The sequence below is a fragment of the Phoenix dactylifera genome, chromosome 7, assembly GCF_009389715.1.
Source record: "Phoenix dactylifera cultivar Barhee BC4 chromosome 7, palm_55x_up_171113_PBpolish2nd_filt_p, whole genome shotgun sequence".
Lineage (NCBI taxonomy): Eukaryota > Viridiplantae > Streptophyta > Magnoliopsida > Arecales > Arecaceae > Phoenix > Phoenix dactylifera.
In genome coordinates, this window is record NC_052398.1 from 337,267 (window position 1) to 355,008 (window position 17,742).

The 17,742-nt window shown below is 41.9% G+C and overlaps 1 protein-coding gene and 1 non-coding gene across 3 annotated transcripts; one reads left to right on the top strand and one right to left on the bottom strand.

Annotated features, from left to right (window-relative positions):
* Window positions 1–5,373: 5,373 nt before the first annotated feature.
* On the bottom strand, window positions 5,374–5,446 carry TRNAA-AGC. Its single transcript has one exon. It is a non-coding gene; the product is annotated as a tRNA-Ala (tRNA).
* Window positions 5,447–9,646: 4,200 nt separating this feature from the next.
* LOC103714086 (pentatricopeptide repeat-containing protein At4g35130, chloroplastic-like) lies at window positions 9,647–17,010 on the top strand. Of its 2 annotated transcripts, none has more exons than XM_039127810.1 (3): window positions 9,647–9,899; window positions 10,031–10,100; window positions 14,493–17,010. In XM_039127810.1, the coding sequence occupies exon 3, from the start codon at window positions 14,531–14,533 to the stop codon at window positions 16,577–16,579; it is 2,049 nt and encodes a 682-aa protein (XP_038983738.1). In that variant the 5' UTR covers window positions 9,647–9,899; window positions 10,031–10,100; window positions 14,493–14,530; the 3' UTR covers window positions 16,580–17,010. The 2 variants fall into 2 exon arrangements, 1 of the variants encoding a protein (XP_038983738.1); XR_005512336.1 differs by lacking the exon at window positions 14,493–17,010 and adding an exon at window positions 12,845–13,161 and having other exon boundaries at window positions 9,652–9,899.
* Window positions 17,011–17,742: the final 732 nt, after the last annotated feature.

The following is a 17,742-nucleotide window of genomic DNA, read 5'->3' on the forward strand; positions in this document are numbered from 1 at the left end:
ATGTAAGAAACAGTTTTAAGCCGAAACACAAATTTGCACAGAGATAAAAGCTGACTTACTCGGATGGAAGAGCAAATAGCGGAGTCCATGAACTCGCCGTAGTTCATGGACCGAATTTTGGCCTGGTCGGCCGGGAGCAGCGCGACCCGAAGAACTTCGCGCGCCACTTGTGCATTATCGAGGGCCGAGTCGCCCTCGAAAACAGCCCATCCAGGAGCGTAAGGCACCCGCTCCTGAGGACCCGAAGAACCCGCCAGACCGGCCTCAGCTGGCCTGGGTGCGGCCGACCCCGTTGCTTCTTGGCTATTCCCCGGCTCAGAGCTAGGGAATTGGGGTCGAGTAGACGGCTGACCGGACCGCTGCGTGGTAGAGGTGGGGCGTGCGAGCGCCAGATCTATTGAGGTCCTCCCTCCCTGGTCGGAATTTGGAGCTTCCCGCCGACCAGGGACTTGCGAAATCGGCACCGGACACGGAAGTGCCATCGTGGCTCCGCCAGAGCCCACGCCCTCTCCCCGACCAGCCTCAGGGCGCACGGGGCGAGAAGCGCGCGCCTCAACGGTTGTGGTCGTCGAGGTCTTCGCCGAGGTCTTTGCTTTCTTCCTCGGCTCGATCGGTTCTCCTGAGAGTTCGGCCGCCCTCTTCTGGAAGCGGGCGTAAAGGACTTCGCTCTTGGTCACCATTTTTGCGATGTCTGCAAAGATGAGCAAAATTAGAACATTAGAACAATAAGGAAATAAGAAGTTGCTGTAACTATCCTTACCCTGAGGACGTGCCGAGCTCAAGCCCACGTTCACCAGGGCGTCCTCGCCAATGAGGCCGTTCAGCAAAATCCCGTCCCCAAGGCTGCGGATGGTATCGAAGATCTCCTGCTCACGCGGAGAAAGCTGGGGGAGCCTGTTGATGGATTTAAGTTGGGCCGGCCTCCACCTGGGGTCAAACCCCCAGGACCGTTCAGAACCCAGGAAGAAGAATTTCTCCTTCCAACCATGAATGGATGAGGGGGCACCATGAAAAAGTGGACGACCCACCCGGAGGGCAATGTAGAGCCACTCCCCGTCTCCCGGGTTCGACTTAAAAATAAAAAGTCGCCGGAAGACGTTGACAGAGGTAGGAATCCCCTGTAGTAAACACAGTGATAGGAAACCCATCACTGTCCTCCAAGCGTTTGGAGTGAGTTGCGCCGGGACCAACTGGCATACCGCCAGCAACTCATTCACAAAGCTGTGAAGAGGAAATCGGAGGCCGGCCCAGAGTGGCTCCGAGTGCACTCCGATCCGGCCTACCGGAGGATCGGTTACCCGATCCCTTCGCCTGGCGGGTTCCAAATGGAACCCGTGAAGAGGAAAAAACCACTCTTCGGTCATCTCGACCTCCAGGACACTCATGGTGGATACTACTTCACTAGGCAAAGACCCCATTACAAGAGAGGGAAATCAAAAAGAAGGGGGACCTGGGAAAGATGCCGGAGAAAAGGGACTTCGGTCTGAGGAAGACTGGGAGAATAGGAAGCTGGAAGCAGAAGGCAATAGAAAGAGGACAGGGGGCCGGGGGAGAGTTTATATAGACCTCCCCAACGGCCCGGATCAGCGAAGAAAGCGCTGCGTCCTGGTTAGATGATAACACGTGTCGGCCTAAAAGACAGAACGACGCATTTAATTAGGGCTAGCGCTTCGAATGTCGAAGCGCCCCATCGGATCGTGCGGAAAGGCGTCCGCAATCGAAGATCGTGCGGCCCCATCATGAGCCCACGACGCGAGGACGCTTCGCAAAAGGTGTCCCAATAATGAGGTTCTTCGGGAAAGAAGAGACGCCGCCTATTAAAGGCACCTCGAAGCATTCGATAACTCAAAACACACAGTAAATCAAAATTTTCGGAATTCGTGATGACCCAATTAAAGCTACTTCCCGCGCTCCAGCTGATAGCCAACTGGAGCTCGGAAGTCGGGGGTAGTGTTAGGGGAAAAACCCTAAGTCATATATCCACAGAGGCGCTCGGCCGAAGAGCGCCGACCGGAAAGCTGCTCGGCCGAAGAGCGCCGACCGGAAAGCCGCTCGGCCAAAGAGCGCCGACTGGAAAGCTGCTCGGCCAAAGGATGCCGACCAGGAAGGCGCTCGACTAGAGGGCGTCGACCAGAGCGCGCGCCAAGAGGTGCCCCACCCAAAGCTGCTCGGTTAGAAAGTGATGACCAAAGACAGCGCCAAGGCGCTCTGCTAGAAGGTGCTCGCCTAAAGGGCGCCGACCAGGAGTACTTGAAGCAACCCCGCCACAGGGCGCCCCATTGGGCGACCAGCTCGGCTCGGCACTCTTGCCGAGCCGATGCCTTAACCAAATGTTCAACCTCCGCCTAAAGTCCAAGGGACTGACAACTCCTACGGCTTGCGACCTGCCACTATCTCCAAGCCATCAAGGCATAAGATCTTCGCAGGTATTCGGCACGACCTGCCATTAATGCACGAGACTCTCTCAAGTCTCCGATGCACTCAGTCATTTAATGAACACGGCCCAAGACGATCTCCGGATCACTGAACCATCAGAGCGCATGGCTCTACCTGACCGCCGGTTCATTCGGTAATAAATGCACTTACCATCCACAGACCCCAGGCCCGCTACGGCCGGCGGTTCAACCACTCCAACAGGTCCGATCGACCGTGACAACTCCCTGATTCCGGTCTGATTCGGCCCTGTTCTCCACTATGCCATAAATGGGCCAAATCGTGCCCAATTATCACAGACAGGGACAAATCCCCCGGTTACCTCCCAGGTAACGTAATCCCCTCCTATAAAAGGGAAGCTGGGAGAACCAAGGGGGGGAGAACAAACAAAAAAACGGAAACAGATCCCCGGGACTGAACCCGCCGGGAAGCATAGACACAATTGAGGACATCATCCTCTTCGTATTCTTTATCTTATCCAAATGTTCTTGCTGTCTTCTCCATATACTCTCTTCCCTGCTCTCTCCACATACTTGCCCCCTCTGACTTAGGCATCGGAGGGCCGGCGCCGGGAAGCCCGGCCACCGGTTTTCCTTGCAGGACTTGCACACCCCCCCGCAGCGGAGGACGCAGCCGGCCGGCGCACCGCCGTCCGCCCCCTGTAGTAGCGGAGCTCCTCCTTCCCCGGCTTCGCGGCGGCCCCCGGGTCCAATTTCCAGCAACACCAGTAAGTATTTTCTTTTCTTGCTACAAATTTTTGTGCAAGTCTCTATCTGGGGTGTGCCACTATTTTTTTTATTAAACATTTTTTTCTTTTGTTTTTCCTTAGAGATTAGGAGGGAGTCCTTTGTAGAGAGTTCACACTTATATGTTAAATATCTAGGTTGGTATGAAGCATGAATTCAAAATTTTTACTCAGAGAAAATATTCACCCATATAAGAATTACTTGGGCTGAATTTCTAAGGTACATAACGCAAGATTCAAACCCGGCACCTCTAACTTGTGAAGGGAATGATTGCTAAGATAACCTTTAGAATCCTTACATATTAACAATTGAACCCATCAAGTGAATGAATCATTAAGGCTTCCACAAAATGAGGCTTATAGGAAAAAAAAATAATTATATCAAATCAAACCTTCGTCAGATAGGTAGAAACATAATAGCAAACTGCCATGCGTGGTGTGAGCAGGCTAGGCTAAAACGGAAAGGGAAAGACATGCACCAAAGGCAAAGCCATATATCCACTAAAGAGAGCATATACCATAAAGCAGAGCACGGAACGCACGACTAGCGAGCCAGCATCGTAAGCAAAATTTTTATATTTCTTACTTAGCTGATAATTGTACCTCAAAGTAAATTTACAATTAGTAGCAAAAGTGCATCCATAGATGATATTGAGCAAATTTTCAAGGAAAAAAATTGAGAATGATAAGTGAAGCTGAGAGAATCGGTGGAACACATACTTCTACACAAGCAGCAACTAATTTCCATTAGTTTGTCCAAACCCAATGATAAATGAATAAAAGTTATATCTTAAACTAAAAGAAAATTATTAGAACTACTCTTTTTCAACTATATCTGCGCTCTGATTATGTTAAAAGGGCTGGGCCAATTTTACCGAAAGAGAGGAGTTAAAGGAAAATATTTTGTGTACCCCTTATGGTACACCGACCAGGTTCTTAGGAACCAATAAGTGTAGAATGGGTAATGAAGCCATTCAAGTACCAATTCCATGAGCCAAAGAATAGGCAAGCTGTAAAAACAAAAAAGAATAGGACAACAAAGAGAACGACCTGATTTTACAAAATTTCAGCCGTTTAAACTGCAGTCCAAGTTTGAAGTATGCTGCTAAATTATAGTCTTATAGTGGACTTGATGATGTTTAATAATTAATGAGCTAGCAAATCTTTCATGGACGAGGAGACCAAGTCTTAAAGGGCTAGGAAAATGAGTAATCATGATTATAAAATTAGTGGAGTTCTTTATCCGTTATCGTAGAACTTGGTAGAAGGTTTCTGATAGGACTTGCACCGATACAAAGAAGAGCTATGCGAAAAAATTAATGCCTCGACCAACTATGAAACCAACTATGAAGTATTCCAGATGTTTCCTTTGCCTCGACCCGTTCCGAAAATATTAATCGCAATATTCTCTTTTGCATTTTATGCATTGGCCCATGCTCCTTAGTTTTCACTCTTCACCCCATATCAATGGGGAGGCTTTAAAGAAATAGAACGATAACCTCAATCTCACAGAATTATCCAAATATTTCCTTCACGAACAAACTTGAAGTTCAAGAGCGATCTAAGGAAAATGTAATGCAACCTTCAATTCTTATTTTCTGGCTAGATGAAAGTGTGTGTATATATATATATATATAAAGAAGAAGATGGTTTAGAAATCAAAAGCCTCTAATTAATTTAACTTAGGAACATTATAATTGACAAGAAGCCATTCAATTCAATCATTCATGCGATCAGGATTATCATAAGGATCGTATAAAAAGAAAAACAGAGAGAGTCATGAATCTTAATCTTGGATTTTCCAAGCGTGAGGCAATCTGCCTCAAAGTCCTACTGAAGTGGCTCCTCCCGTCCCTCAAATGAAACGCAGGTTCACCACCACCGGACACTTGTTTGCTCTGGCCACGAAGCTGTGATTGGGACTTGGAGCCGTAAGAGTGGGCCCTCTCTTCATGCCACCACTGACTTGTTCCACGTCAGCCCATCCGGCACCAGAGGAATCCGGAAGCTTTTGTCCGTAATTTAACTTCCGGAACCACCTGGTCGCTACCTGCAACTTCAAGAAGCGACTCCAATAACCGGAGATAGGACATCCGTCCTCCAAGGGTTCCCACATATTAGGACTCCATTTTCAAAAAATAGTTCTGAAAAACAAAAAGAAAGACCATCTCCTTCCACCAAGCGGAAAAGAAATATGGAGATGCGGGGTATCGATCCCCGTACCTCTCGCATGCTAAGCGAGCGCTCTACCATCTGAGCTACATCCCCAGTTGGTGCCGCTATTCTGCAAAGATATAATCTAAAGTTGTCATTTAAGCCCCACTAGCCATCCCAACGATGCTGCACCTACGGTAATTCTAGATCCAGGGTGCACCTTACAGTTGAGAGAGCACACCGCTTGGGATTATGCGTCCATTTGGCACCAGCCTGAAAGTAACCATCTAACCATTCAAACAGGGTAGATTTGGAAAAGTAAGACGATGTGCCTATAAATTTATGAGTTTTGATTTCTCATAATGTAAATCCCCTCCTCATACGGGCTTGTAGAAGAGCCATTTGTCATTAATTTTAAGGCTTGTATTCAGTTGGTAGAAGACATGCAAAGCCTGGCATCAGGTGGCGACAGGAGATAAGAAACAGATTTATGTGAGATAGTTTGGCCATATGCCATGTTTTAAGGTTTCGAGGCCGCTAACAAGAAGGAGGCCAAAAGAGACGCACAGAGTCAGAATTTAAGTCATTTGCCGGGTGGAAGGCAATCCATAGATCCAATATATTTCATATTGGTCAGAGTCTCTTGCTTATGGGCTTATGTCAATGTCATTCGATCGGCGTCACTTGGCGTCTTCTTATCTTTAAAGTATGCAGGTGACAATGGTTAAACCAGCTAAAGCAGTGTTTTTGAAACTTAAATGTAGTTACCAGAATAGTAGTAACTATTATGCTGAGGTCAGCTAAGAAAATTTATGTCGACATACCCCTACACCCAGAATGTAGATTTTAATTTTCTCCAAATTAAATATGCAACAGAGACCAAAATTTTCAACTACTTCACAAGGCCAGAATTGCACAAGATATTTCTAGTCGTACTATAAGTTGATATTTGAAAACTCAAATCATGAGGACTTGGCTAGAAACTAATGACAGGCACACCACTGATAGCTCCAGCTACCTGCTCACAGTCACACATACAACTAGTTAGGTCCGTGACCATCAAAAAATTGGATGATGAAAGGACATGAGCTCCACAAAAGTTTTTACATCAAAAGATGCAAACTAATAAAGATGTTAGGCAAGAATGGAGAAAAGCAGAGCTAAACTTCCAATGGGTGCATTTATCCTTGTGTGTCTCTCCAATGTTTTTGATAGAGACAGAGAAGAATCTATCTTATAATAGATGTGGGATTATAAATTCTCGAAATATACCGTGATACTCTAAAATTTGGTTGATGACATGGTGCCTTTTTATGTAATACACATGGATGCTGTTTTTAAAGGCAAGGTTTGGGCTAGATGCCACATAAAATAGTTTATCTTAGTAAATCAATTTTACTATCATTATTTGGCTCAAGATACACCATATTGGTCCGAATCGGATGGTACAAAACATATCATATTGTACCTGTTTGGTATTGATACTCGGTACGAGCGGCATACGAACACTCAGAATGCCGAAAAAAATCTATACTGTACTGTATCGATGCTGTGCTAGTATGGTATCGATACGGGGTCTAGTATCTAAACGGCGAATCTTGATTTAGCTTTTTTTTCTTTAATCATCAAAATAAAGCCAATTATGGTGCAGAGCTGTTAGTTGAGAAGGAAGTTTATTTCAGCTCATTTTTTTCAAAAAACTGGGGCTGTCTCAAAAAAAGGAACATCCCACCATCTCAAATTATTCCAACAGCAAAGGTGGCAGGTTAGCTCCATAAAGGATTGATAGAGATATGGATAAAACACCATCCATGCTATTTTAGAGAAGTTGTCTGTTAAGGAAATCGAAGCAGAAAAGCTTTGTCTTTAGGTGGGAGTGCAACTTGGGCTAGGCAGACCATATTTGAGCTGACTCGGCTCAAAACTGGGGTAGGCTGAGCCAATATGTGGCTAACTTAATTGTACTGGACCTATTTAATTTTATATGTTGAAAGAAATTTCAATCGGTTTTGAGTCAAAACATGTTCTAGTTACAAATTGGATGATGAAAGGACATGATGAGTTCCACAAGTTCAGTTGTGTCCTTTTAATAGCAGTCACAGCATTCAGAACTTGATGGTTAAGCAGTTCAAGAAATAGAGCCTTTGTGATGGAGGGAGAAGAATCTTAGCCAATGACAGCTTCTATTTCTTGAACCACCTAAATTGACAGGCAGATGCATTTCCCTGATCTCTAGCCCAATATTAATTACAGTTTAGATGTGGACATGTAACCATAACAATCCAGCCTTTTCCGCAACTATTTGGGTTTGGGAAAACAAAAGCAAATGCATAATCCATATAGATAGTTAATACTCGGTAGATAGTTGATGCTCGCCAGTCAAGCACTAATTTCTAAAGATAAATAGTCATGTTTTGGTCTCAGTCTAATAAGAACATAATCGAATGAAATACGCAAGGCAAAACACTCATAAATAGTCTGATTCGGATGCTTGTGGATAAACTTTGTTTTCTTGCTGCTGCAAACAAGTCTTCTTATAAATCAATACAACAAGGTCCAACCTATATGGAAAGAGAATAAGGGGCTGATTTTAGTACCTTGACCAACATTTGGAGCAACTGCTGTTGCAGTCATGGCTCATCAATTTTCTTCATGGGATGCAGTTCTGAAGCTGCCATTACAGCAGGCAGCCACTTCTTAAATAGAAGACCAAGCTGAATTCATCAATAACCATATTTTGGAGTAACATATTATATCCATTAAAATAAGATAACAAATATCTGCTATGATATTAACATAGGTGGACCGAGACTGTTCGAGTGCTATGATATTATCTTCATTGCACCGTGCAACGAAAAGATAGATGGGCAAATAGGCTATTTCATGAATCAGCAAATCATCAGGCTCCTGCTGATGGTCCCAGGAGACATGGCCAATATGTATTCTAGGTATCTTACATTGTAGTACATGCTTGGAGCACAAAATTTACAGCTAGTCATGGAAGATGAAACACTTTCACCATGCTGTAATTTTCTGTAGCCCTATACATACAACATGGAACTATAAAGTACTATGACTAAAAGATTAAAACTCAGCCTTTCGGTGCATCTAAAGGGGATCACTCCGTAGTTTGATCCTTCTGTTTTACATTGTAAAGAAAATCTGTTCTTACAGTTGGCTTAGAACAGTTCAAAGCTGCAAGCTGTAGGAACTAAAAGTTTCTGAATTCCAATTTTTTTAGTTTTACATAAATTATATGTGCGAAAGGCCTGCACATATTCTATGATATATAGGTTATATAGATATGTATGGTGGCAAAAACAAAGACCTACGAGTTCAAAGTATATGAAAGTCAGAAAAGCAGTAGCGTAGTGTAAATGTACTGAGAAACATTTAAGCATCTCCATCTTTTGCTCTGACAGTAACTCATGAATGATCATGATCTAGCCTAGAGCAGACATATATCTCAGCAACTTGCCGTGCTGACATTCTGATACTCTCAAGGATCATTACTTCAATTCAAAGAACTAGTGGGTTACGGAAGCTCTGAATATCAAATAATTTCTCGATCTCTCTGGTTCTCTCTTCTAAATAAAGAGAGGAAAAAAGGGCTGCCTATTGTACGAACCCCGGGTACCTTCTCAAATCTTGATTAAAATGTTTTCTACATAAAAGGTGTAAAAGTTACTTGCAGTCGTAATTAGTTAGACTGGTACAAACTTTGATATATATATATATATATATATATATATATATATATGCTTTTCTATCTAATTTCCTATAGAACGGAACTATTGCATGTCACGTGCGAAGAACTAATTATTTGTATATCAATGAATTGACAGGCAGGGGTACTTTTCTGTGTTTATGGCTGAGGGGTCGACTCCATTATGGATCTTGCTTATAATCTCGACATCTGATGGGAGGTTTTATGTAAAATTACAAGTGTTAACTTTGAAGTTTTAACTAATCTCTACGGCCCAATTGTTGGGATTCGTTCACTGTATACAAACCCCTATATGCGGCATAATTTCTTCTTAAGGGGAGTCATATGTATACCATCAAAAAAAAAACAAGGGGAGTCATGTCTGCAAAAAATGCATAGCTCCAATTTGTACTAGTCCCGGTAGGCCAAGTGCCGGGTCCAGCTCAAACATGTTCATATGCGTTTTTATACATTGCACCCTGCATCACATAACTATTACATGGAAGTTTTTCAAAATAAAGACTTCTACTCGTGCTCGTGCGACCCCCACAGACGGACTAACCTAACCAGTAGTATATGTCTCAACGCTGGACATGGTACGCCCAAGATCAAATCATAGCCCAAGGGCCGGGAGGATGTTTGCGTAATTGTGGTCGAACCAGCTCCTCAAGCCTCGCTCCCTCTTCTCTCGACGTGGCGAGGTGGAGTTTCGTTGGCCAGCGGCGAGGGTGCGAGCCTTTGAAGCTTTTGGAGATCTGGGCAATGGCGGAGAGGAGACCGACGACGACATCTGGACCGTGGATTCTGGATAACGCGTCTCTGTTCGTTATCGTTCTCTTGGCCGTCCACGTCTTGGCCTTGGTGCGTACCCTCTCCTCCGATCCATCGAATCCCCCCCCCCACCCCTTCTCTCTCTCTCTCTTTATGGAGCGATCTTGTGATTCATCTCTCTTTCTGGATTAAGGAAGTAAGCTTTGTTGCCTCTGTTGTAGGTCTATTGGATATATAGATTAGCTTCCCAGAAACAACCCCCGCGCAGGAAGATTCATTAGAACCATCTCTGTAAGCTCTCTCATCACTTTATCTCCTTTATTTTCCTTTGATTAGAAATAATAGTTTTTTTGAGTAGAGTGTGGAAAAATGATCTCTGATGGATTCCGATCCATTGAGATATATTTGAAGCATGATTCGTGGGAATGGTGTGTCGGAGTGCGTTTCTGTCTTTTATGTTTGGGATTTATTACATATTAGGAGGGTTTCGTGTCCTGATTTGCCCAACTTTAGTCGCGCATCCTTAAAGTTTCGCCAAAAGCTGTTATCTTGCTCCCTCTTCCTTCATAACTTTCTAGGAGAAAATAATATATGCGAATTTAGTCGAGTTTTCATTTAATGGATCTTGAATAAAGTACTATCAAGTTGGTGAGAGTAGGAGAATTCGACTTTTCAAACTTTCCTGTAAATTTAGGCTTGAATATAGATGCCCCGAAATGGTTTTATCTCATTGTTATATTGTGTTATAAGTGAGTAGTTTTTTATATGGCAATATAGATGTTGCGTTTTGTTATCTAATTGCTGAGAGAAGGTGGAGATTAGGTCCGGATGTGATGTGGGGCAGCCTTGGAAACTGGAACACATTCCATGAAGATCTTGAAAATGATGCTACAAATATGAATATTTCACAACTGAATAAAATAACTATCTTTTGGATTCATATTTTATACAGATGGTTAAGAGAACAACATTCTATCGATAAGTTCTATCTATCTATGATCTTGAAAATGATGCTATAAATATGAATTTTTCGCATCATAGGCAATGAGTAAAATAAATATCTTTTGGATTCATATTTTATACAGAAGGCTAAGAGAACAACATTCTATAGATAAGTTCTATCTATCTATCTATCTATCTATAAATAACTCTATAGATAAGCTTCCGAGAGATCCAATAGAAACATATTATAGATAAAGTAAAACAATGTTTCTTCCCTTCTTGAATAAATTTAAAGTATCTCACTAGACTCCAGTTCCAACTGTCTCGCTAACTGGGTTTACGATCTTTATTTCAATGTAATTCAATCAAGTACCTTATATGGACCTTAACAATGGCATCTCAACTCGCCTTACATTAATATGATGGATGGAGTTATTTGTCTTACTGTTAGTTTACTGGTAGGAGGATTGTGATGCAATTCTGCAGTTCTTTTAGAGACTGTCTCACTAACTGGGTTATAACAATTATAAATGCACCCAGACTACTCAATATATATATAACCTTCAATTACGATCTTTATTTCAATGTAATCCAATCAAGTACCTTCTGTGGACCTTAACTATGGCATCTCAACTCGCCTTACCTTAATATAATGGATGGAGTTATTTTCATTATTGTTAGTTTACTGGTAGAAGGATCGTGATGCAATTCTTTTAGAACCACTGGATTTTCACTGCATCTTGCACCCAATTTTGTAAGATATCCTTTTCTTTATGCTTCACTTCTTCTCTGACTTTCCTTTTGTTGATATCACCTGGATAGTATTTTAAATTTTTAGAAAACCTTTGCAAGAAAGGCTTTAGTCCTTCTATTTGTGTAATTGCATCTACATTTTGCAACTATCCAATTATGCCTCAGAATGGTAATGCCAGCACATAACTATGTGCTCGGTATAAGGGTTGTCACAAGGAAGACATACTTTTTCCTTGAGTTCGGATTAGAATGTTGTGGGAGAAGGAAAATATGGTGTTGCATGACTATTGTCATTTGCTGGTATTGATGCTTTCTCATTTAGCTCAAAGCCTTTGTTTCCTTTTGTTAATTATATAATAGGCCACTAATTTTGAGTTTAGCTTTCATAATTGTGGAAAGTTGTGTTTTGCAATATGTAACATTCATCTCTTTTGACCATCAAGTGCCAAAGTTCTATGTGTCCTTTACATGATTTGGTTAAAGCAAAATCATTTCTCATTGCAATAGCATGCTATATATATTTTGTAGTGTTACTATTTGTATGTGATGAAAGATCAGCTCATTGATGAGTCTAAGAGTTATTGAAGCACATTTTTTCTTTTTGTTGACTAGAGAAACCAGAGAAGAGTCATCAGTTGGGCTTTTCATATTTGAATCTTGTACCTAATTGTCGTGTAACCAAGTCTCTTTCTTGGGTAACAAAATAAGACTCCCATTCAGTCGGTGTGGTAAAGGAGATACCTACTTGTCGTTGTGTAACAACCTTCTCTCTTCAAATTTTCTTCCTTATTGGTTTTCATACGAATGTCTTTTACCAGAATAATCACGTAGACCATGTTCAGGGGCGAATAAAAAACTTCTGTGTTATTTTGACTAAAAGCTCTAGTGAAAGCCATGATTCACTAAGAATGAAGCTCATTTAGAACATATTCGTTCCTACATAGTAAGATATGAATATCTTACCTCATGTGAAATGCATCGACACTGGCTTCAAATATAACTAGCCTTTAGAATGTTAATCAGCAAACAAAAATAAATAAATAGATAAATATAATTATGGAAAAGATTGAATCAGTCATGCAGCAATATCTACATTATTTGTTGAACCTTCAATTCATTGCTTGGATTTTGCCCAAACATTATTTCAGTAAAATCTCTAGTAAAAAATGTGATTTTGTTTGCTCAAGCATGATTGTAAACAAGCAAGCTTGATATAACCTGCTCATTTTTGTTCTGCAGCATAGGATAAGAAACCAGTTTTTCCTGTGTTTGACTTTCATTTAATTTCTTGTGTATGATCGCACTGAATATCTACCTGCGCAAATTATTGATGTGAACAGGAAGATTTTTTAAGCAAGACAGCGATGCATGAACACGATGGGGCTTCTGGATTCCAAGCCTGATTTTGGGTACACATCAAGATGAATCAATTCTCTGTTCCCTCTATCAAGATTGATTTCATACAGATGTTCCTTGGAAAGTATAATTCCAATTAAAACGCTGCACAACTTATACTTTTAGAATTGATTTCTTTCTGTATATTGTTATTTCCGCATGCTGTTGAGAAGTAGATGTTGATGGATGAGCCTTGATACAAGCAACAGTTCTCATTAAAGTATTAGACAAATAATTCTGTTAGAATTGGTTTCTTTCTGTATATGCAGTGTGACACTGTTGATGGCTTTTTTTAGAAAAGATAATATTGTCGTTAGTTGCAATCACGGGTTGGATGTCTAGTTATCCAAGCTCTAATAATAATATCTCGTACCTGAATCGGCGACTCATTTTATTCTAAATATTGGAGGAGGACTGAGATATGCCATTACGAGACTCCAAATCAAGTTGGAAATAAACAGTAATTATAGTTAATTGAACGAATAACCAACAACTTTATTTTTTTTAAAAAAAAAAAATCAATGGAGAAGGGTTCCAATCCTGCCTGTTATTCCCACCCATTCCATCTAATCTTGGCCAGAGTCTATGCCTCTAGATAGATTGGCCCAAGAGCGCATCGAATTGAGGTTTTGCTAATCGGGATCAAAGTAAGAGCTGATGCCATTATAAACCGAAATCCTGAACTCTTGCTTAAACCGGGAGAGGAAATACCATCTTAGCAAATGTTTGGTGACCATCGATGTAAAAAGTTGGGAAGAGAAAGGTGTATATATTCATGGATCGTAGGTGTATATATTCATGGATCGTTGATCAAAAAATTTGGGAAGGGAAAGGTGTATCTGCAGCATGGATATAAACAAGGTTTTGTACCTGCAGCATGAATCTAAACAAGGTTTTTTTTTTAGTGCAGTGGGGCAAGGATGGTGGATTTTGGATGACATCTGCACCTAAGAAAAGTACGGCAAAAACTCAGAAGCGCTTAAACCCGTACTAGAGTTCACGCTACTTACCCAGCCAAAACTAACATAGCTCTAGAGGGTGCAATTTCCCTACATGGGACATGGTTGCAGGCTACAGAGATAAAAGCAAGTCTAACTGCAATTGGGTGGAGATGGAGTCAATATAGACAGACCCGAACCCATTGATGGGTCCAGATTGTCGGGCTCATGTAGTTAGACTAAGTCTAGCTCGAATCACAACTTTTGTAAAAATTTTGAAGCAATCTAGCTTTCTCTGAAAAAGGAGAGAGATTCATTGCGAAGTTCTAAATCTTGTTTAATTGCTTTTTAAGAGCTTATTTCGAGTTTGACTTTATTTATTTTTTTTAAATAGCTATTTTTACTTTTTAGTAGTTATTAAATTTTATTTTTTATTAATTTTTAAATTTGAGTAAGAATCAAAAATTTTAAAAGATTTTTAGTGCCTCCTTTAATATGGCGTAAGAAAAAATTGAGAAAGGGAGGGCGATTTTTTTGTTTTTTTGTTTTTTGAGCAGTGAGGGAGAGCTTTTATTATAACTCAATTTCAATAATAATTTTTTTCTCTCTCCTAATTATTGCCATCACGCCCTCGCTACGACCACCTGAAAACCAGTTCATTCCCTGGATCTCAACCCCTGCACTTTTTCGTCCATGCTACATCGATGCAAAGAATATCTACAGGTCCAAGTCTTGACCCTGCACAGAGGATTCCGTTCAATCTCCAGAGCCCAAAATCGCATCTTTTTGACTGCTGGATTTCGCGGGCTTACCGATACCATCTCAGAGTTCAAGGCCTTGTCAAAACCCGATGCATTCCATTGGAATGCAATCATCAAAGCCCATGTCGATGCAGGGCTTTTTGATGCTGCTCTCTCCCTCTTCTCTGCTATGCGAGAGGCGGGTGCTCGGCCCGATCACTACACGTTTCCTCTTGTCAACCGTGCCATCTCATCCTGGACGGAGCACTTTAAACTCGGGGAAGCAATCCACTGCCTTGGAATTCAAACAGGTTTTGGCAGTGATATCTATTTCTGCAATACAATGATAGAAGTGTATGCGAGGAGCGATTTTATCGGGTTAGCTCGCCGGCTGTTTGATGAAATGCTTGTTAGAGATGTAGTTTCTTGGACCTCCATGATCTCAGGTTATGTTGAGATTGGAGACACTCAGGAACCACTTCGGCTATTCCATGAAATGCAGAGGGAGGGTTTGGAGCCCAGTTCGGTGACGCTAGCAGTCATACTACGAGCATGTGGTGTTGTGGAAGATGTGGTTGGAGGGAGTCAATTGTTTAGCTTTGTAATTAAGAAAGGGTTTGAAAGTCATGAGTTGGTGCAGAATTCACTCTTGATGGTGTTCAGCAAAGCTGGTTGTTTCAAAGAGATGAAGGAACTCTTTAGTAGGATTCAGATGAAGAGTGTTGTTTCATGGAACATTATAATGTCGGCGAATTACTCGATGGGTGATGTTTCCCAAGTAGTTCATTGTTATGAAAAGATGAAGACCGAGCTGATTCCGAGCCATGAGACACTTACTTTGGTTATCTCAGCATTTGCGAAGTGTGGGGACCTTCACCAAGGCCAGAAGGTACATTGTTATGCAGTGAAATGTGGGCAGATTGACGCGGTCTTGGAAGCTTCTCTTGTGGATTTTTATGCCAAATGTGGAGAATTGGCATTGGCTATCCAGCTGTTTGAAGAGATTGAAGTGAAGACCAGCACTTCATGGAGTGTCATGATGTGGGATTTTATCCAACAAGGCCAGTTCAGAGATGCTATTGATCTGTTTCAGAGAATGCAGAGTGCCGGTTTTGAGCCGAGTGCCGATGTTATACGGGGCCTGGTTCTCTCATATACCCATTTAGGTGCTTTGAGATTAGGTAAAGGAATCCATGGGTACTTGATAAGGAACAAGTTGGGCATGGACTCAGATGACAAAAACTTGGAAACCTCCATCCTTAACATGTATGTGAAGTGTGGAAGCATCATCCTAGCACAAAGGTGTTTCGATCTTATGGTTCTCAAGGATACGGTAGCATGGAGTTCAATGATTGAGGGATATGCAATTCATGGGCTTGGATCGGAAGCTTTGAGATCATTCCACCAAATGCAAGAGGAAGGAATCACACCAAATGGCGTTACGTTTCTGAGCTTGCTATCTGCTTGCAGCCACTCGGGACTTGTGAGCGAAGGGCGCAAGGTGTTTGATTGCATGACTAGAAATTATGGGATCAAGCCTGATTTAAACCACTACACTTGCATGGTGGATTTGCTCGGCCGATCAGAGAAGCTTCATGAAGCTTTAGAGGTAATTAACTCCATGGATGCCGAACCTGATGGTCGAATTTGGGGTGCTCTGCTTGCCTCCTGCAGGACATATTCAGATGGTAGACTTGGCAACTACGCAGCCCAAAAAATTTTTGATTTAGAACCAGACAATGTTGGTTATCATGTTGTCCTGAGCAACATCCATGCTAGCACTGGTAAATGGGATGTTACCGAGAATATTCGGAAGTTTATGGGTGAAAAGGGTTTTATAAGGAGACCAGGTTGGAGTTGCATAGAAGACAAGGGTGGGCTTCAGATGTTTGTTGCTGGGGACAGATCGCACCCACAAGCAGCCGAGATCTATGAAGTCTTGGGATGTCTGACTAGGCATATAGAAGAAATACATGCTTTCGAAACATCTCGGAATGATTGATCTTTCTTTCATGACCTCGATAGTTGGATTGCACCTCACACAGCTCTCAAAGCACTCTGAACACTCTCATGGCAGTCTCATTCATCCTCCTGCATAGATTTTGAAGCGGCCATTGTGCGATCCGAATATGGATTTGTGCGAAGAAAGATGAATCCTTCTTTCGTGCAAAAGATAGAACCCATGTCCATCTTGGGTTGAAATGCCCGAACTTTTTTAAGACAGCCCAAAGGCTGCTGCTTGCTTCTCTTCCAGTTAACGGAGCACCGGAGCTGTAATCAGGAGCATATTTAACCGTGTATCATCTCTTCTAAATCACTCCACGTTCTGCAAATCTTATTCAGATTCTGGGAGGCAGCTGTCCCCTGCCACAGAGTTAACAATTTTTTGATTTTTTTTGGATATACTTATACTAGATTTGCATGATTCAGGTACGCCCATTGAATGTGTCCCGTGGTCGCACCCCGTAAAAAGAAAAATTGTTGGCGTCTTAACCAGGAATCGAATTCAAGCGGCCCTTCAATTCCTAGGGTGACATGGTCAAATTTAGACGCACGAAAGTAGGATGTCAGCCTCTGACCAAAACTTCACCTCAAAGCCTTGCCTTGTTAACACGGTGAAGAAGAGGCACTAAATCGGGGATCAAGAGCGTCCAAGCTATGAACTCAAGAGCCAAAACCAGAAGAAAATTGAGACAGGACTAATAAGAGATGATAGATTATCCAAAAGCTTGAATGGTCATGGTAAATAGGTTGCGAGTTCCGCAAGCTTAAGTCGAACTTGTAACTTCTCCAAAGAAGAGAGAGTAGCCAACCGGCTAAGCTATAACTCCAATTGGATTATTGGACCAAAATAAAAACATTCCACAAATTTAAAAGGACGAAAATAAAAATGTTTTAGAATTATGAAGACCATACGATATCATGGCATAAGCTGCCATAACCCAAGATTTTACCATTGTAATAAGCCAGAGTACTTAAATGTCGCCTCTCTTGGCATATCTGAAAAGCAATTGGTATTTGCATCAAGTACAAAGGCCCAAGTTATGGACCACCAAGTTCTCTCGAAACTTCATAATCATACTATCTCCATTAGTTCGCCATTACCGAAGCCGCTGGCAAGTGGGCTTCCTTTTATTTTTGGGCCAAAAGCAACAGGCTTCTTTC